The sequence below is a fragment of the Capricornis sumatraensis genome, chromosome 21 (genome assembly GCF_032405125.1).
Source record: "Capricornis sumatraensis isolate serow.1 chromosome 21, serow.2, whole genome shotgun sequence".
NCBI classification, from domain to species: Eukaryota; Metazoa; Chordata; class Mammalia; order Artiodactyla; family Bovidae; genus Capricornis; species Capricornis sumatraensis.
The window spans coordinates 58,805,447-58,826,571 of NC_091089.1; the positions used below are offsets into that span (position 1 = coordinate 58,805,447).

Here is a 21,125-nt window from a genome sequence, read left to right on the forward strand (position 1 = left end):
CACCATACAAACACTGAGGTGCTTTAAGCTTCCATATTTGAATTATTTGTCTTATTCACATGACATTTATTTTTAGTAGAAAGTTTGTAATTAGAGGAAACCACTTATCTAAATCTGCCTGCAATGCATGAGACCTGGGTTCAAACCCTGGGTTGGAAAGATCTCCTGGAGAAGGGAATGGCAACTCACTCCAGTACTCTTGCCTGGAGAATCCCATGGACAGAGGAGCCTGGCGGGCTACAGTCCATATGGTCACAAAGAGTTGGACATGACTGAGTGACTGTCTCTCTCTCTCACACACGCACATATACACACTTATCTAAATCATGTTGGCATAGATTTTAATCATTGTAAATGTATACATCATATAGGAAGTATGTCTAAAATATAAGTACTTGTTGGAGGAATTACTGCCTTTGAGTTTAGGAAATTAGTGCCACCTGTGACTTATCAGATTCAGGTCCCACATGACAAAGAGGAGTTGCTGACTTCTTACTACATTTAGGACAATTGTTAATACACCTGTTTTACCAGGAAGGGGTAGGAAGGAATTCCCAGATGATACATAATTATGCCTTTACAAAATAATTTTAGTCTTTGTTTTAGAGAGAGAGCATTTTCAGTCCTTGCTGCTGTTTGTCTTAGGTCACTGCCATAACAAAGCGTGTAGATTGGGCTTAAAGAGCAGACACGTAGTTTTCACAGTCCTGGAGGCTGGGAGATTCAAGATCAGGATGCTGTAAAGACCTCTCTCCGAGGTCCCTTCTCTTGGCTTCTAGGCGATGCCATCTTGCTGTGTCCTAACATGACTTCTTTGTGGCCAAGATTGGAAGAGAGACAGAGCAAGCTCTCCTGTGTCTCTCCTAAGGGCACTAATCTCATCACAAGGGCCCCACCCTCATGGCCTTATCTGATTATCTCCTTCAAGGCCCAGCTCCATACACTATCATCTTGAGTCCTGAGGCGTCAACATACGAATTTTAGGGAAACACAAGCTTTCAGTCCATAACCAGCATGAGTATGATTTGCAGGTTATTCTGTGAAAGTTTAAGTGTTTTTCCCCCTGGAACATTCCCCTACAGCATTCCTTAATTTGATAGATGGAGAAGTCTAACGACTGTAGAAGTGCCATTTAACTGAAGTGGTCTTACATGTAACTTTTAAAAAGCGTTTACCTCCATGGGGTAAGGATTAGAACAGGATTAATGAGCAGTCAGGTAAGGAATGTGCTTGGCCTGAGTGGACTCTTTTTCTATTCATGGTTTTTATCTATAATATCTATCATCTCTGGTATTTCGTATTGGATATATATTCTGAAATGCTGAGTAAAACAGGGAGTGTGGCATATCATATTTTTCAGAATAAAAACTGAAACCAAGACCCATCCTATAAACCTATATAACAAATGATCTGCATAACAGCCAGACGAGCTGGATCAGGCGAAAAGATGGAGCTCTGTGTTTATACAGATTCCAGAATAAGACAGACACCCCCTTTCATTTCAAGCCTCTGATATTATGATCCTTCCTTGTTCAGTTAGAATCTCACATTATAATATATCACACACCCAGCACACTTTTGACTTTCAAAATAACTACATGCAGAATTAGACTGTGTCTGTTGGGACTACCAGATCAATTACTTTGACTTCATTGCCTGGTCAATTCAGTCAAATAACTGGCTTAAGTGATTTTTTTTTTTTTCCTGCTGAATTTACCAGGTAACTTCATTTAGTGCATAGCTATTGAACTACTACTATGACCAAGGGCTATACTAGGCACATCGGTGGGGAGAAAAGGGGATACACAGGGTTAGAAGACACGGTCCCAGTCTGTGTATCGGTTCACAATACAAAACTAATTCAGAATGAGAGTCAGTGCTCAGGACCCGGAATAAACAGGTTTTATCGTTGGTTTTTATTTCAGTAGAGGGTCACTGAGCGCTCTAGCAGTTGCAGAATACTACACGGGCTTCCACAGAGTTGAACAGAGCGGACGGAGGAGAGCATGCCAGTGGGGAAAGGGGGTAGTGGAGAAGCGTTAGCAAAGTACTGCGATTGAAAAGGAGTGAGTTTTAGGGACCGGCTTTGAAATTAGTCTGGCCGCAGGAGCATGGGCGTGCAGATGACAGTGATAAATTAGCGAAACTAGATTATGGAGGGTCTGGAATCTCTAACCGAGGAGTTTAAGATTTTTCTAAGCACCCAGACCCACTGAAGTTTTTAAGCAGGTTAACCATGAAATAAAGCTGGTGCTCTGGGAAGATTACTCCAGCAGTGGTGCACTGGAGACTGTCAATGGAAAAGGCAAGGTTTCTCTTCTTCCCCTGTTGCCTGGGTGACTCCTTTCTGTTATCACGCTCACAACCCGCCCGCTTGTGCTCAGTGGATACCCTGAGGGTCACTGCAGAGCCCTGACCTCAGAGCAATAGCTGCGTTCCCATTCTGAGGTCCTGGCCTCAGACCGCCAGGCACTTAGAACAGGCATCCCTCAAATGCACACACCGTCTCTACCAACTGTTGGGTGGTCCATGGAGGGCAGCGGATGGCACTGTGGTATGTCTCTGGTTAGCTTCGTTCCCTGTTACTCTATAGCTTCTCTTCTTAACTTCATACGTTACCACTTCGCTTCCTGTAAGAAGTTTGCCAGTTTCCCCAAATTCACAAGGTCATTTGCTGAGCAGGAGGAAGGGTGGTGTATGACTAAGCCTTTCAGTTGAAACCAGTGACCAGCAGGTTGATCTCGCTCTCTTTGTTTCTATTTCTCTGGTGACAAGAAGCATCTGTTGCAACTGTAATATGTCAGATGCAGGACTAGATGTTTTTGCATCTTGTTAGCTGATCCATTCTTCTCATCAGCCTGGTGAAATCAATATTCTAATATACCCATTTTATAGACACTGTTCTGCTCTTTGTAGACACTGTTCTGCTGTTTAGTACAGTCGCGCTGTTACAACTTTATCTGCACACCAGTGGATATCCATGCATCCCATGTCTTCATTCAGGCTACTGTTGATACAGAATAACACAGAGCGAAGGTCCATGACTTGTATCACTAGAAACCTCTCTCGGGGATGCAGTCTAGCCAGTTATCCTAAACTGCTGAATTTAGCCGTGTTACCAGTCCATTCATCCGATTAAGCGCAGTGTTGTCCAGCCGCCCCTCATCTATTTTCTCCAGGGGTTGGCTGTCCTAAAAGATGTTGCGCTGTTACCTCGACTCCTCACTGAACCTCCCTGGACCTAAGTTCTGCTTTGTAAACTGCGGGTATCACCACCTTACAGGGATGTGCTGGGCAGATGCAGAAGGACCTGAGGTAGCACAGGGCAGCCCCGCCTCCACCTTCGGTCCACGGCCAGTTCTTCCTCCTCCTCGCATGCCTCCCCAGCAGGGCCAGGCCACCCTGGAAACAGACACCCCTTCTCCCTGGCTGACTGCTAGGGGGTCTTTCCAGCTTCAACATCCTGTGATTTCATTCAGTTCGGGAAAGCTGATTTAGGTGTGATTAGAATTAGTCAGTTAACATACCACTGTGTCATCAGCACCCACTCATCCACAGTGACGAAACATCCTAGAGTATCTGAAATCAGTTTGGCGTTTGAAGTTTTTAAAACAGCCTGATCGTGATCTGAACTTTGCAATAATTTTGCAAGCAGTCTAGCCCGACACTACTCACATAGTGAACGTTCCTTTTCCTGACTTCTCAACGGCAACGTTCAGTCCGGAAGAGAAACTGCCTTCCTTCGGAGCCCCTCCCTCTGTGCAGCCCCCGTGGGGTCCCCAGGGCCTCAGGGTCGTCCGTGGGGGTGATGCGCCCCCCAGCGGGTCCCTTCTGGTTATTGTTCAGTATATGTGTCTGTTCTCAGCTCACATCTGTCTTTTTTGTGGTAAACATCAAAGGACAGCTCTCCATCGTCCTCTGCTCTGAGTTTCTACTCTGTGTCTGCCCTCAGTTTGGAAAAAGTAGAGACACGTACAATACCAGTCAAAGATTAAAGCGGTGTAACAGCTGCAACAAAATACGCAGAATTTTCTCTAATCAATTTGCTTTCTTTTAACAGTGATGGGAATGCCTATGTGATGCCTCTTTATTTTCAACCAAAATTTAATATAATGATTCATTGATTAATTTCAGAGATACTTATGAAGTTCTTACAGATTTTTAGTAACTGTAAGTCAGTTGACAAGTGAAGCACAAAAACTTATTTAATTGGAGCAGGACAGATCTTAATATAATTTCATACATATGTTTAAATATCAATGTTATTTAACTAGAGAGAGAAGCCATTAACAGATCTCTTAATGAGTAACAAAATACACCCTCTGTACAGTTGATGTGTGGATCATATACCACGTTTTAATGAAAAGTCTTAATACTTTCCACAGTAGTCTATATAAAGTATAATGGAAGCTTTCAAACAGAAAAATATTATTTTTTATGCTTTAGGAGTGGCAAAGAAATACATGGCAGTACTATCCTATAAGGAGATAGATTTATTTCATCATGTGCATATTCTTGTATATAGATAGCCTGGACTATATCCCTGTGTCTGTGTATAATGCCATGTGTATGTTCTTTATACAGAGAGAATAAGTGTCTGTCAACGCAGTTTTTTGCAACAATACTGAATAACTATTCGCAGAACACGCTAATTAGTAACTTGATTCTGAGAGTGTTGAATGTGGGGTATACTAGCACAACTGAGGATATATTAATACAAACTAAAAAATAATTTTGTCATTTTCAGTTCTTCTGATAATTTAATGGACAGGAGTGAGTTTTGCTTCCTCTCAGATATAGGCCTTAAATACAACCTTTTAACTTGGCCTTATAAGCCAATTATATTTCCTTTAACTTTTTCAAGGAAAAAAAATTAAAAATGCCCTTCGCAATATTCTTTCTTCCCTGACTCCGAGCTCAGTGATATGCATGCAGTGCTGGTTCCCGATAATTTGTTAACAAGGCCTCTTTAACATTTTGGACAGATGCACATACTGTTTTCAATCTTCACGGTTAATTATTCGATTTTGTATTTGATGCCAGAACACCCTGACTTCTAATCACCGCTCATTGTTGCAAGTCCATTATATTCTAACTGTTTGAGTGCTCCCATTGACCTTGAACTGACATTATAAGCTGTGTCTAATCTTTTCAGTCTATATTTCTAATGCTTCTTTTCTCTTTTCTCTTTTTTTCTGATCCCTGTTTAGCATCACAATGGGGCTGCCTTTGAGCCCTGCCGCCGACTCCGCCCGCTCCGCCCGGCATGCCCTCTCCCTCATTGCCACGGCCAGACCACCCGCCTTCATCACCACCATCGCCAAAGAGGTGAGAGCAACTTCTCAGTGGGCTCCGTCTTCTCATTTAGAGGAGTGAGTTCACATTGTCAGCCGAGGCTCCGCGTGCATAGATAATGCTTCCGGTTTGTTCTGGAACAATGCAGATTAGTGATGTAGCACTGGGATGAATGTGTACGTACCTGTGTGCACACACGCTGAATTCCATGGCAGTGCATTTGTTACTTGGGCTTCTGCAATCATTTCTGTGGTCAAAGTTAATTTGCTTGTAAATATTTGCCAGCAGTTTCTCAATCTGAAATACAGGAGACCTGTTCAAATTAAAATCTATCAAAGGTATCCACGGTATCTACCTGTAATCAAAACTGAACTTATTTAACACTGGCTCTGCAACTGTAAACAAAAATGTAAGTCATAAACTTGCTAATTGTTTTTCCTATGGCATGTCGCAGATAAAGACTTGAATGCCAATTGATTCCCACATTCTTAGTGTTCTAACTAATTGGCTCCATCTAACTGAAAAACTAGTGAAGAACAATGAACCAATTATAGAGTCTTTCCTGTAGGTCTTAGTAGTAGGAGAGAAGGCAAGGGAGATAAGCTCCTAAATTTTCTTTAAAGGTTTCTTCCATTTCAGCATGAGTAATGTGCAGACTCGGTGTCCGCGGGGCATGGCCTCTGCCTGAGTTCTTTTTCCTGTAGCTATGATGAATTTTTAAAATGCTGAATAAATACCTCTGAGCCTGCCCTGATAACCTACAACCTGTTGGGCCTGTGTCTGCCCCAGAGCCATCCTTAATAGGCGTGCAGCAAAAATTTCTGATGTGAATATAGCTAGAAGGAAATGGCAGCCCACTCCAGTATTCTTGCCTGGAGAATTTCGTGGACAGAGGAGCCTGGCGGGCTACAGTCCATGGGGTTGGAGTCAGACACGACTGAGCCGCTAACACACACACATAGCTAGAAGGGAGGAAGGTAGGGCCTAGTAGCAGATTGAGTTTCTCTGAGGCAGTGGGACTTTGAATTCACGTCTAAAATGGATTTGCAGACTGAGGGGCTGTGTTTTCTAATAGTGCGTAGTGTTACAGTGAGAGTCTATTATGCAGAGATAATAATATTGAATATACTAAATAAGCCTTACATCAGTCCCACCTAGATACAAGTCCTATAAATACCAGCCCTTAAACTGCCTCTTTAAAGAGAATAAGCAAGTATTCTATATTGTGTTTTTGAACTTAATTTTCGCCATTCACATATGAGTATTTTTAGTTTTTTAAACGTTTTATTTTATACTGGAGTGTAGCCAATTAACAATGTTGTGATACTGCCCTATTATGGACATGGTATCCAGACTGAGGGAGTGTTAGTCAGGAGCGTGTGCTCAGATACTCAGTCACACCTGACTCTTCTGTGACCCCGTGGACTGTAGCCCTCCAGGCTCCTCTGTCCCTGGGATTTTCCCAGCAAGAATACTGGAGTGGGCTGCCATTCCCTCATCGATAAAGAATTCATCTGCCACTGCCAAAGACACAGGTTCCATCCCTGAGTTTGGACGATCCCTGGATGAGGCATTGGCAACCCACTCCAGTACTCTGGCCTGGGAAATCCCAGGGACAGAGGACCCTGGCAGGTACAGTTCATGGGGCTGCAAAGAGTCGGACACGACTTAGCGACTAAACATCAACAACAATCCCCTAATTGCTAATCAACAACAATCCCCTAATTGCTACCCACCTCAATGCCAAATATACAAAATTCGCAAAACTTCAGTTTGTCTCTTTTTAAAAATGTCGCGATCGGTTAAAGTCTCATATAATACCCAGAAAGTAAAATTCCATTAGGAAATACATACTGAGTACTTATTGTACTAAGTACTTGCTTTTGCAGTTGAAAGTGTTTCCTGACCCACCCGCAAGATGTCTGTTCTTGTTGACATTTCTTTCTACCTAAGTGAAAATAACCCAGCTGCTAGAAATGTGAAGTCTGTGAGGCATCGACCTTACCTACAGCCTGGAAATGTTTTCTAGGTGCACAGACACACTGCTCTCGCCGCAAACACCCAGTCTCAACAGAATATGCACACCACCACTCTTGCCCGAGCGAAAGGGGAGATTCTGAGAGTCATTGAAATTCTTATCGAAAAGATGCCCACGGATGTCGTGGACCTTCTTGTGGAGGTAAGAATACTCTGTTGTGGTTTTTTTCTTCTTTTTAAATATTTATTTAATTGCGCCAGCTCTTAGTTACAGCACATGCGTTCTTTAGTTGCAGCACATGGAATCTGGTCCCCCGACCAGGGATGGGACCCGGACTCCCTGCATTGGGAGCATGGGGTCCTCCTAACCACTGGACAACCAGGGAAGTCCTAAGAGTATTCTGTTTTATATGATACATTCATAGCCTAAATTAAGCATTCTAGGGTAGTAATATAAATCAGCATCTTTATTTCCAGCGCCTCTAAAAGAAAGGTAACTAAAGTGAATGAACTTTTATATAATTTCTGAAGACTTTATTTAAATTTCCTCAAACCTCAAAATGATTGTTATGTCTGTTTATCATTCACATGAAATTGGTCTGTATTAGAGTAGTTTTTAAAGGTTATAATCTCTTTGGTATCTTTCATTATAAATAGAACATAGAGTGTGCTTGAATAAAAGCTATCTATCCTATATATAAAAATATGAAATGCCTTTCAAGTAAACAAGTCTGGTTTCTTTATTTTACTGTGTGCTCTTTTTAAAAAATGATTTTCACAGATAAGAGAAACGAGAGCCTATTGTATAAAATAAGTATACTATAATTTTAGTAAATGTACTATAATTTTAAAGTAAATATGAAAATAAAATTATGAGAATTTTCATGCAAATAAGGCCTAAGTTAATAATTTTAATTATGGAAAATTACGTATTTGAAACTAATTTTAAATTTGTATCTTTTCTCTAAAGGTTATGGACATCATTATGTACTGCCTCGAAGGATCTTTAGTTAAAAAGAAAGGTCTTCAGGAATGTTTTCCAGCCATCTGCAGGTAAAGAAGCCTTCTATAGCATGCAAAGTAAAAAAAGTTTTAGTAACAAATAATTTTAAACTGTTTTTTGAGCAGGATGAGTTAGTATTTGTGGCCAGTTAGAAACCCTGTTATGAATTAATATCTGCTTACTTTCTAAAACAATTTAATCGGCTTATACTAAGAAAACACAACTATAACAGAACCACTACTTGAAACTGGGTTGTGAAGAGGTTTTTCTCAAAACTGAAAAAAAGGAGTAAGAGATAGCATCTATTAAATATGTCTATTCGTATATCCATTACCCAAATTAGCTTTTATATTACAAAGAGAAGAATTAGGAAGCTTGAAGAAGATACACTTTTCAGCAACAGAAATCTTCATGCCACCTTTTTCATAGCATATTTTATTTTTAATATAAAAGCCAGTATTTGCATGTTCTCCTACTAAGCGTAGGTGATTTCCCTATGAGGACGGGAGCAGCTAGCACTTTTATAACGGCGTTGCATAGGCGACATATAATTCTAGTCATTTGGTGTGTGTGCGTGCCGCGTTGTTGCTTCAGGCGTGTCCGACTCTTCCCAACCCTGTGGACCATAGCCTGCCAGGCTCCTCTGTCCGTGGGGTTCTCCAGGCAGGGATACGGAGTGGGTTGCCATGCCCTCCTGCAAGGGATCTTCCCGACCCAGGGATCGAACCCGCATCTCTCACGTCTCCTGCACTGGTAGGCAGGTGCTTTACCATAGCGCCCCCTGGGAAGGCCCTTGTCTGTGTGTAGCACTTATCATTAGGAAATGATTTTTTTTTAATGTCAAAATGTAATAGCATGTTTATTTTTCTTTTAAAGTAGTTTTTGGTTCTCAAAATGTTTATAGCTTGAGATACACTTTTGTTAAAATTCTTTTTTAACCTCCATGTGTTCAGTAGAAATAGTGTTAATGTCTGTTGAAGTTGTTTTAGCAGTTGTTTTTGTGGAAAACAGAACAACCAGTTAGGCATAGTTACAGCACATTTTCCTTTTTGAGTTAAGCGCAGTAATATCCTTACTGAACGTTTGTTTAGTTCATTGAGTGTATCGCACTGGAAAGCCTTGACTTTGCAGTGGCGTTATGCAGTGCACCGTTATGCCTTTTGTATTTCCTGGCATTTCAGCAAATGTTTGCTGAATTAATTGTACTCTGCATCCTCCCATATCTTCCCTCGTATTTACAATAGATTTTACATCCTAGTCTCTTCATTTTGCTGTTTGTGATATATGCCACCAGAGGGTAAGTCACGAACACACGGAAAAAGTGTACATAATATGCACGTTGTCCAGAGGCATATTTTCTTGGGATATAGATCAGGCATGTTAGAATACAGTAATTTTGTAACATCATGCCACATTTAATTCTGGTTTTTGTTCTTTTTATTGAAAGTTATATATATTAAATCTTTTTTGTATAATTAATTGATGTTAAAAATACGTGTAGCTGTTATGTTCCCAGTCAACTGTTCTCTAAGGAAACGTCTAAGCCAAAAATGGACATTTATCTGTCACTTAGTGGAAGCAAGGAAGCAGTTTTATTGGGAATTATCTTATTGAAGGTTAGCAAAGCGTTCCTTATAGCACCAGTGTCTGCTGTGAAAATAAGCCTCCTGGAGCTAAGGCGAGGAAATCCTTCAGCGTTTAAAGGGCCTCTCTCTTCCCTTGCGGGAAGTCTGCCTCCTCCGGCATCCTCAGTTGCCTAAGTCCCTTTCGTTTCTGCCAGTCCGCTTTTCTTTGCAGTTGTTTAATCACTGGAGAGGAAGGTTTCTGCCTGAATGCTAAAGAAACGTATATAAGCTGAATGTTAAATTTTTTTTTCTGATTTGGCTGAAAGCAATTGTATTTTATTAATTTGATACCATTTATTGAACACCTACTGTGTATCAGGTGCTAACTAGGCCCTGGGAATACAATGAGGAATGAGATGTTGTCCTCAAGGAGCACAGGGTCTAATAGGGCAGGTAGTTAAAAGAGTAATAAGGCCAGGGGTGGGTGCTGTGTTGTACGCTGGAGGAGAATTCCATACCGGAGCAGGGTCGGGCAGCAAAGGCAGTGCTTAACTCTGGATATGGGGGTCTTTCAAAGTTCACAAAGAAGAGGCAGAGTAAGAACAATAACCATAAGGGAGTCTTACAAAGTTCCACAAAGGAGAAGACAGACTAATAATATCCATTTCCTCGTGGAAGTGAAAGTCGCTCAACCGTGTACTACTCTTTGCAACCCCATGGATACAGGCCATGGAATTCTCCAGGCCAGAATACTGGAGTGAGTAGCCTTTCCCTTCTCCAGGGGATCTTCCCAACCAGGGATCAAACCCAGGTCTCCCACATTGCAGGTGGATTCTTTACCAGCTGAGCCACAAGGGAAGCCCTGGAGTGGGTAGCCTATCCCTTCTTCAAGGGATCTTCCTGACCCAGGAATGGAACCATGGCCTCCTGCATTGCAGGCGGATTCTTTACCAACTGAACTGTCAGGGAAGCCCCAATTTCCTTTTACTGACAGAGAAAAATATTTTAATAAGAATAGCTACCAGCAGAGACACAGATGTAAAGAACAGACTTTTGGATTCAGTGGGAGAAGTAGAGGGTGGGATGATTTGAGAGAATAGCACTGAAATATATAGATGACAGATAACCAGTAAAACAGATAACCAGTGCGAGTTTGATATATGAAGCGGGACACCCAAAGCCCATGCCCTGTGACAACTGGGAGGGATTTGGTGGGGAGGGAGGTGGGAGGGGGTTCCGAATGGAGGGGACACATGCATGCCTACGGCCAGTTCATACTGACGTATGGCGGAAACCATCATAGTGTTGCAAACTAATTATCCTCCAATTAAAATAAATAATTTTTTAAAAAGTGACTGCCAAGCAGAGAAAAGGATTTGTCCTCCGCAGGGGCTTAGGGTGGTGGTGTTGGTAGGAGCAGTGGCAGGTTTTGGAAAAGCTTCACCCAAAGAGTTGATGGGGTGAACTTTGCAGAATAAATTACTGTGTGTCATCTGGAATTACAGAAAGGATCATACCAGCAAATGTTTGGAGGCACAAAAGTGTAAGAGAGAATTTGGTGAAGGCTGTGTGGTAGTGACCAGAATGTAGGTTGAGAGTGGAATTCTCGCAGCATGGCACAGGATAGGGCTTTGAATTCTGTATGAAGGAATTTGGTCATTATTCTGCAAGCATTGGAGAGTCAGCAGAGTTTAAGCAAACTCTTGCCAGAATATAGGTGATAAGGCATAATGTTATGAAACAGGATTTTTTAAAAATTTTCATTTTGGAAAATTTCAAACATACACTAAAGTGGAAGTAGTAATGTAATAAATCCCCATGAATCCATCGGTTAGCTTCAAGAATTATCAACACATGGCCAGTCTCATCTCATCTGTAACATTCTCTTGTCCCCCTCCATTTTTTAATACAGTAGGTCCTTGTTGGTTTTTTATTTTAAATACAGCAGGGTGTATATGAAACATGGGGCTTCCTGGTGGCTTAGCAGTAAAGAATCCGCCTGCCAGTGCAGGAGATGAGGGTCCCTGGGTTGGGAAGCTCCCCTGGAGAAGGCAGTGGCAACCCACTTCAGTGTTCTTGCCTGGAGAATCCCATGGACAGAGGATCCTGGTGGGCTACAGTCCATGTGGTCTCAAAAGAGGCAGACACGACTTTTGCGACTCAACAACATGTGAAACATAGGATTTATAACAAATAGTTATAAATTGAAGTAATTGACTACCTCTTATTATGTTAGATTATTATTATTTATTAGAGTTGTGAAGATATAAGCCCCAAAGGGTCAGTGCATAAACATAGGAAGATGAGTAACAAGGTTGTAACTTGTACTAAAACTGTTAGTTGGAACAGATAATAAATCATGGAGGACTTCAGAGAACACTAAGCTTAGACAGGACCTCCTTACAGGTCAACACCATGCCACCTGATTTGTACTCGATCGATAAATTAACAACAACAAACATGTTAACATATCAACAGAAGTAAAAATTATTTTATTGAATATCTGCCATGTTTGTACCATTGTACTAGGTTCCTTACAGCACTTACATGCCCTCTACTTATAAGTAAATTCCTTTCACTAAATATGAAACTCTAGTTAAAGTCAGTGATGTGAATATCTGGTTCAGTCAGGTGAAATTTGTTTTTAAGATCTTTATGTAATGTACTTTTGTATTCTTCTTGTTTTGTTGGCTTTTTTCCTCTTCTTTTACCCTTTCTTAAAAATGCTATGCGTACATGCTTAGTCACTAAGCCATGTCAGACTCTTGGCGACCTTAGAGCCTATAGCCCACCGGGCTCCTCTGCCAGGGGCCAGCATGAAGAATCCTGCCCGTGACAAGGTGATGCGGAAGGAAGCCTGACAAAACGCAAGGTTGTGATCAGGCTTCAGGGGTTCCCCCTGGAATTTCCTGAGCATCCACCCCCCAAGACCAGAGTCTGCCTGCTTTACTGTGTTATGCTTTCCACCTACTCTTCTGTCATTGATAGGGGGCTGTCCCCACACCACCTTTTCCTGGAAAAAGTTAGAGCTTTTAGATAATAAATCTCCTGGGCATAATACGAGTGTTTCAATCCAAAAACCCCTCTGATGGCTTTCTAGCCTGCCTGCAGGACTCGTACAGCTGCGCATGTGATTGTTTGAGGCCTCCTGACCGCAGGAGGCACAGGAAGCTTAAAACATCCTAGGAATGTAGGGGCTTCCAAGGAGTCAAAATCATTAGAATAGGACTGATTAAAGGTTTCATTTGTTGAGCCAATACTTGCTGCCAGATTTTCATATCTTTTATTTGTAGAGATAGTTGGATAGAAAAACAGGTAGCAGACCTGGTATTAGCAACATTAGATCTTTGAGTTAAGTACTTTCTTTGTTATAACCCACTGCACCTTGGTTCTACAGGAATGTAACTTTATTTAGTACTTTGAGGGTGATGCAGAGTAAAGAAAAAACACTTCTAAGGAAAAGGAGTTTTCTGGTTGATAGACAATTATCCAGGAAGAGAGCCATAAAAACGTTAACAGGCCTCTTGGCCAGAAGATAATGTAAACCACGTGAGACCTTTTGTATACGGGAGGGTGTGCAAAAAGAAAGCCTGGTCTCAATGAGGGTCAGGACTGCTGCCCCTGCATAACTCTGCATATTCCATTATTTCTTTATGTACAACTTGGGGTATATAAGCTGATTTTGAAAAATAGTTTTTGGAGTCTTGCACCGATGCTGAGCTTCCCCATGTCATTCTTTTCTTTTTCTGGCTGAATTCCCATCTGGGGCACGGAGGCTCGCCATGTCTACTTACTTGTCCCGGCTTCTAAGATCTGTAAGAGAGAGAACCCAAGGCAGGGCACTCTCCGATATTCAAATGGACGCTGGTAGCCTAACGTAGACGGTGCAAGCTCCTTGTCTGGAACTTCATTGGCTTTCCACGTAAACCAAGTTATTCAGCCTCCTTTTCTCCGCCTAAATTTTCTACTATACCATTTCTATATTAATAAATAAATAAGTTTCCCCTTGCCAACGCCGTCCCCACTTCGAATTTCCCTGGATCCACTGGGGCTGAACCCTGGCACTCCTCTGTCCATCGGGTTTTTCCCAGGCAAAAAATACTGGAGGGGGTCGCCATTTCCTTCTCCGGGAGATCTTCTGACCCAGGGATCAAACCTGGGTCTTCTACATTGGAAGGCAGATTCTTTACCACTGAGCCACCTGAGAAGCCCAAAGATGCTATGTATTTCAGCTTAGGCTAACCTCTATAATGTTGCTACATTACCAATATTTAGTTGTTACAGTTGGTAGGTCATAAAAAGTTATAAACTTCATTTAGTGTGTGTATATGTATATATATATATACATAGAGAGAGAGAGAGAGAGATGACATTTGTCAAAGCACCTAGCAGAATGCTTGTGATTTTGGTATTCAGAGAGTATTAATTTCCTGGGGGAGTATTTTCTCTAGCCAAACAATAATACAAAAACCCAAAATGTGTGTAAGAAATTAGTTAATATTTATTTGAGAGGATTTTATATGCCTAAAAAGTATAGGATGGCGTTATTATCATTTTCATATAGGTAAAAAATTGATATATTTTATGAAATATTAAATATTTATAAAGATCAGTGTTATAAAGATGCTTTTCATATCTTAAGTTGTATTAATTTCATCAAGAACCTGGTATCCTGGTATACCTGGTATATCTGATATCCTGAAGTCATTGACTGTTTTTAAATCAAAAGTACTCTCATTTGGGTTATACATAAAATTTACTCTTTTCTGAGTACCAAGGTGGATTAGCATCATCAAGTGTGAAATGATCCTAAAATTGGTTTTCCTGTTTTTCAGTTTTGTTTTTTAAACTTGACCAGTAGGCTTTGATTTTGATAATGCATCTGGATTTTGAGTTTTCAGTTTAGAATTTTAAAACTTGAATGTTGTAATTTCTCTAATATTTTCTTCATTGTTAGTAACTTGTTAGTGTTTTTTAGATTGCATATAAAATTTCCATTGGGTTGCTATCTTGAAAGTCTTGGGCTTAAGCTTAGGCTGACCTCTGTATTGTATGTTGCTATATACCAATAGTCAGTTTATTCAGATTTGCTTGTTTATTCATTTACTTGATATATAATTTAATGAATAGTGACTCCATCCACTGAACTATGTTTTAATTAAATTTTTGTCCTGTGACATATATACTCAAACAAGTTTAAGCTACAAATTATAAATCTAATGAAAGAAAGTAGGACAGGTGGAGAAAGTTTGATTTTTTTTTCTAATTTTGTTCATATAATTTTCTGTCAGTTGTTAAAACTTCTTGTAATGTCTTCTGCTTGAAAACAGAAATGGATTAGAACATGTGCCCAGTAAAATTTAATAGAATTTTTCCTGTCACTGACCCAAAATCATGTGTTGATATTAAAACATGAGGTTGTAGCACTGTATTAATGTACAATTTGCCAGAGTCGAAAGTGAATGTGTTAATCATTCAGTCATGTCTGACTCTTTGCAATCCCCTGGAGTGTAGCCCGTCAGACTCCTGTCCATTGGCTTGTCCAGGCAGGAATACTGGAGTGGGTAGCCATTGCCTTCCATAGGGGATCTTCCTGACCCATGGATTGAATCCAGGTCTCCCACATTGAAGGCAGATTCTTTACCATCTGAGCCACCAGGGAAGCCCAGATTGTTGAGGTATAGGTTTATATCTCAACTTCTTGGCATCGTGTGTATAAAGAGGGGCCAACCATCAATGCCTACGTGACAACCTTCAGATGCCAGAAATAGAGCAGTTGTTCAAGAGGAACACGCCTGTTTGTAGGGCTGAGATCAACATGGAGGTGAGAGTCCTCAGAAGAATTCCCACCCAGAAGAATCTGTGGATGTGGGCCCCATGAAAACAGAGGCAACTGTCGTAAAACATGTTATGTAAGAGTTAGAGCACATGCAGATACCCAAGGACAGCCATTTGTGGTTCATTGGCCCAACTGTTTTAGCGATTTTGGAACTCTCAGGAAGGTGTTGGGAAAGAGCTCTCACGAGTCAATATTAAAATACATTCCATGCCTATTAGCTGAGAGAACTGAAGACACTAGTAATAAATGCTCACTCTCTGTTTGGTCCTCTGAGGAATAATGAGCTCTTCAGTATAATTCCTGGATGATCTTCAAGAGAATTACCTGATTTCGAGGCTCTGCCTGAGACCCACTGCCTCCGACTATCCTGAAGCCTGATGGTTCCTATGCACAGTGAAGTTCAGAAGCAAGTCCTCTGATAATCCTCTATCAGGAAAACAAAACCCGACTCATTCTCCTTTGTGGCACGTTCAGTGATCTAAGAGCTCGGATCCTAGAATGCCTTTTTGTTTACATATTGAGTAAACTCAGAATTTCCAAGGAAATGTTTGAAGACACCCCTTCAGCTCCTTCATTCCTGCAGTGACACACCGTTAGTTTTAAAAGACATGTCATTAGACAGTAGCACACAATGCCGGCAGAGACTTTTAACTCAAGACTGTTCGTTAATCGACTTTTATCTAAAGCTCCGTTGGACAAAACTGGAACACTTAGAAGCTAGTTTAAAAAAAGCATGGTCCATTTATCCCTCTACATAGTCTAGTTTATATCCCTGCTGCTGCTGCTGCTAAGACACTTCAGTTGTGTCCGACTCTGTGCGACCCCATAGACGGAACCCCAGCAGATTGTTCCGTCCCTGGGACTCTCCAGGCAAGAACACTGAAGTGGGCTGCCATTTCCTTCTCCAATGCATGAAAGTGAAAAGTGAAAGTGAATTCGCTCAGTCGTGTCTGACTCTTCACGACCCCATGGACTGCAGCCTACCAGGCTCCTCCGTCCATGGAATTTTCCAGGCAAGAGTACTGGAATGGGGTGCCATTGCCTTCTCTGAGTTTATATTCCGGCTGCTGCTAAGTCGCTTCAGTCGTGTCCGACTCTGTGCGACCCCATCCCTGGGATTCTCCAGGCAAGAACACTGGAGTGGGTTGCCATTTCCTTCTCCAGTGCAGGAAAGTGAAAAGTGAAAGTGAAGTCGCTCAGTCCAGATTAAGCTAGACTGTCAGAGAGCTGCCTGTTAGGACCACGTTGCCTGACCTCCTTCAGCACTGACTTCTCCAGTTCCTTGTCAGTGCTTTGCCTACAGTTTGCACTGAGGAACCTGCCCCTGAGTGTCTCTGGAAGCTTACAGTCCAGTTGTGATCATGCTGATGTCCATTGTGCAGGGTCCCTCCTGAGAGTGCTTAGTCACTTCGGTTTTGTCCGACTCTTTGCGACCCCACAGACTGTAGCCCACCAGGCTCCTCTGTCCATGGGATTCTCCAGGCAAGAATACTGGGGTGGGTTGCCATACCCACCTCCAGGGGATCTTCCCAGCCCAGGGATTAAAAAAAAACATTTCTTTCAAATCCAGATGACAGGCATTTTTTGTTTGCTTTGCCCTAAGGAATGAAAATGTGTTTTTTGTTTTTAATTCCACTTAACCAGAGTTAATTAAAACGTTTTGCTTTAGTCATTGGGCATCTCAACACCACATTCCCTGCCTAACTTAGATAGTTAGGGCTTACATCTCCCTTTCTCTTTATCTCATCATCACATCTCAAACTTGTCTTCCTCTTCTATCTTTTACTGAGTTAGGTTTTATCGAAGTCCCTGTGTGTATGCTCAGTTGCCAAGTCGTGTTTGATTCTTTTAGGCTCCCCTGTCCATGAGATTTTCCAGGCAAGAATACTGGAGCGGATTTCCTCCTCCAGAAGATCTTCCTGACCTGGGGATCAAAAGTGGGTCTCCTCTGAGCCACCACTGAGCCACCTATTAAGTCCTTTCTGTAGTACGTGTGTGTGTGTGTTTAAGTAGATGTGTATGTGAAATTTAACACATTTGTAATTTCACTTTAGAAGGCATAGAAACAAAGTGACCATTTTACACATAATACTCACTGTGATTGTTTTCTAAAAATTAAAAAGAGGTTGTGTTTGTATTAATTGAAATATCCTAGATCTACCTAGGGTAGTTTATGTATATGTAGATATTTTTCTAAAAGATACAAAAATAACTTTAAAATTGAAATGTAGCTGATTTATAATATTGTATTAATTTCAGGTGTGTAACAAGGTTGTGTTTTTTTTTCAGATTACATTTCATTTTAGATTATTACAAGGTATTGCATACAGTTCCCAGTACTATACAGTAAATCCTGGTTGCTTACCTATTTTTATGTATAGTATTATGTATCTGTTAATTGCATACTCTTAATTTGTCTCTCCTTCCCTCCCTTCTTGCTTTGGTAACCGTAAGTTTGTTTTCTGTGTCTGTGAATCTGTTTCTGTTGTGTATATAAATTCATTGGTATTATTTTTGAGATTCCACATGTAAGTGATGTTTGTCTTTCTCTGTCTGACTTGCTTCACTGAGTGTATATTCTCAAGGTCCATCCATGTTGCTGCAAATGGCGCTGCGTAATATTCCATTATATATAAATGTGTATATACACTTTTATCTTCTTATGGCAGTCTTCTGTTGGTTGGCACTTGGTTGTTTCCATGTCTTGGCTTTTGTAATCAGTACAGCTATGAACATTGGTATGCATGTATGTTTTCAAATTTGAGTTTTTGTTTTTCCAGATTTTTGCCTAGGAGTAGAATTGCTGGATTATACAGTAGCTTTATTAGATTTTTAAGGAACCTCCATACTGTTTTCCATAGTAGCTGTACCAATTTACATTCCCACCAACAGTGTAGGAGGGTTCCTTTTCTCCACACTCTCCCCAGCATTTATTCTTTGTAGATATTATTTATTATTTTGTGATAGGCATTCTGACCATTGCGAGGTAATACCTCATTGTGGTTTTGATTTGTACTATTGGCCATCTGTATATCTTCTTTAAAAAATTGTCTCTTTAGGTCTTCTGCCCATTTTTTAACTGGGTTATTTATTTTTTTGATTTTGAGTTATATGAGCTGTTTGTATATTTCAGATATTAACTTTTCATTCATATTATTTTCTCCCATTCTGTAGGTTGTCTTCTCATTTTGTTAATAGTTTTCTTTGCAGTGTAGAATCTTTAAAGTTTAATTATGTTCCATTTGTTTATTTTTGCTTTTTATTTCTTGACCTTGGGTGACTAATCTCAGAAAATACCGTTCCATATTATGCCAGAGAATATTTTACCTGTGTTTTCTTCTAGAAGTGTTAGTGTCGTGTTTTATAATCAGTCTCTAAACCATTTTGAGTTTATTTTTGTATGTGGTGTGAGGAAGTGTTCTGATTTCATTTATTTACATGGAGCTGTCCAGCTTTCTCAGTACCACTTGTTGAAGAGGCTGCCTTTTCTCCATTGTAGAGTCTTACTTCCTTTGTCATAAATTGGTTAATCCTTCGTATATGGGTTTATTTCTAGGCTATCCATTCTGTTCCACTGATCCGTGTGCCTATTTTTGTCCAATACCATACTGTTTTGATTACTGTAGTTTCATAGTATGGCAGGAAGTCTGAAAGGGTTATGCCTCCAGCTTTGTTCTTTTCCCTCCAAATTGCTTTGGCAATTTTGAATCACTTATGGTTCCATATTTTAAAAATTACAATTTTGATTGCTGGGTAAAGTTCATAGTCATAGATTTAAATATTTTCTAATAATTCACATTTTAGTGCCAGGGATATTGTTAGTACAATGGTATCCATTAGTAATACAAGAAAATTACTAAGATTTCAGTGCCCTTGAGAGGCTGTAGCATACACATCCTTCAAAACATAGTCATTCAAAGAAGTTCTACTACCAGATTTTTCATCACTGTAATAAATAAAACTATTTTATTATATAGATACTAAACTATGTTCTTTCTACAACTTAGATATATTAGCAGCAACAAGGCTGTTGCAACACTGACCCAATTTCATATTCATATTTATTCATAAGCAGAGTGAGAATTACAGAAAGGTAACTCTTAAGGAACGAGCTCCTCTACGTTCCCTCCTGTTTTCACTGGACTTCGCTTTACCTATTTCATTTTCCTGGATGATCTTCCCGAAGCCATCACCCAGCACTCTAGATCATGACTGTAGAAGCACAGAGCGTTCTGAGTAATTTCCAGGTAATTACCTGGACCATCAATAATGCAGCGTCCTCAGTTAAAAATACCCTAGACACTAAGAAAGTGGAACTAACCTTTTTTTGAGTCTTGGGAGGATAAACGTCACTGAGGTTTCCTTAGGGGGCTTCCCAGGTGGCTCAAGTGAAGAATCCACCTGCCAGTGCAGGAGCTACAGGAGACGCAGGCTCGATCCCTGGGTTGGGAAGATCCCCTGAAGCAGGAGATGGCAACCCAATCCAGTATTCTTGCTGGGATAACACGATGGCAGAGGAGCCTGGCGGGCTACAGTCCATGGGGTTAGACATGACTGAACGTGAACTGAGCACGCATGAATGCATGGGATCCCTTAGAATTCACACCAACGGCTGTGTTACTAACCTTGAATTCCTTGTGCACACTCTAATATGGCGTACGAGTCAGCATGGAGTATGCCATGCCTGACTCAGTGTGGTCACTGTCTCATTTCACTCTGCTTTCTTTGATACAGTAGCCTAAAATATGGGAGTGTAGGGACGCACAGATGCTATTCAACTAAGAGAGAAGCGGTCGAGCACACAAGTGTGACATGAATAATTTAAGGGTTTGTTATTCATTTTGCAAAAGTATCCTTTTTAAAAAATTGTTAATTTCTGCTGTGCAAAAGATATTATTTACTAATCTCAGAATAGGAAAAATTTAAGCCCCTGTAAGCTACTGACTAGCAAAGCTCAATTAGAAAGGAAGATAAAATACAGAAACGTAATCAAATTAAAATATAGCTTTTAAATTAAGGCAGTTAAGTTCTTGAGGGCCAGTAGTGATACAATGCATAACAAATGATTAGGGATGTTTTTTTATGAATTGTTTTTGCACATTGTGAGTAGCTTGAATAAAAGGATTTTTGCATCTCTTTCTTTTATTGTGTCCTTAGCAAGTAGTAGAGGGCTTCATCTGGTTAAATGCCACAATATACCCCAGAATTCCCACATAGATCCTATTCCATGCATTTTTATTCTTTTAAGTGAAGGAAATTTATTTAATGTGTAACTAAGACTGGCAATTTTTGTTCCTTTCAAAGACTTACTAAATAAATTCACAGATTCGAACGGAGTCCCTTTTTGAACTCTGTCCCAATTTTTAGTTTAGAAAATTTGAACTCTCAGATAGGCCCTCAGGAACTGTAGTTGAATAATGCTACTTCATGTGTTTTGTCCTTAATT

At 40.5% G+C, this 21,125-nt stretch overlaps 1 protein-coding gene across 1 annotated transcript in view; it reads left to right on the plus strand.

Moving 5' to 3' along the window:
- Nucleotides 1-21,125, plus strand: part of WDR7 (WD repeat domain 7) — a 352,576-nt gene that overhangs the window by 247,705 nt on the left and 83,746 nt on the right. Inside the window, exons 23-25 of the mRNA XM_068994015.1 lie at nt 5,211-5,328; nt 7,325-7,474; nt 8,243-8,325. Of these exons, the coding sequence (XP_068850116.1) occupies nt 5,211-5,328; nt 7,325-7,474; nt 8,243-8,325 (351 nt within the window). The remainder of the gene's footprint in view (nt 1-5,210; nt 5,329-7,324; nt 7,475-8,242; nt 8,326-21,125) is intronic.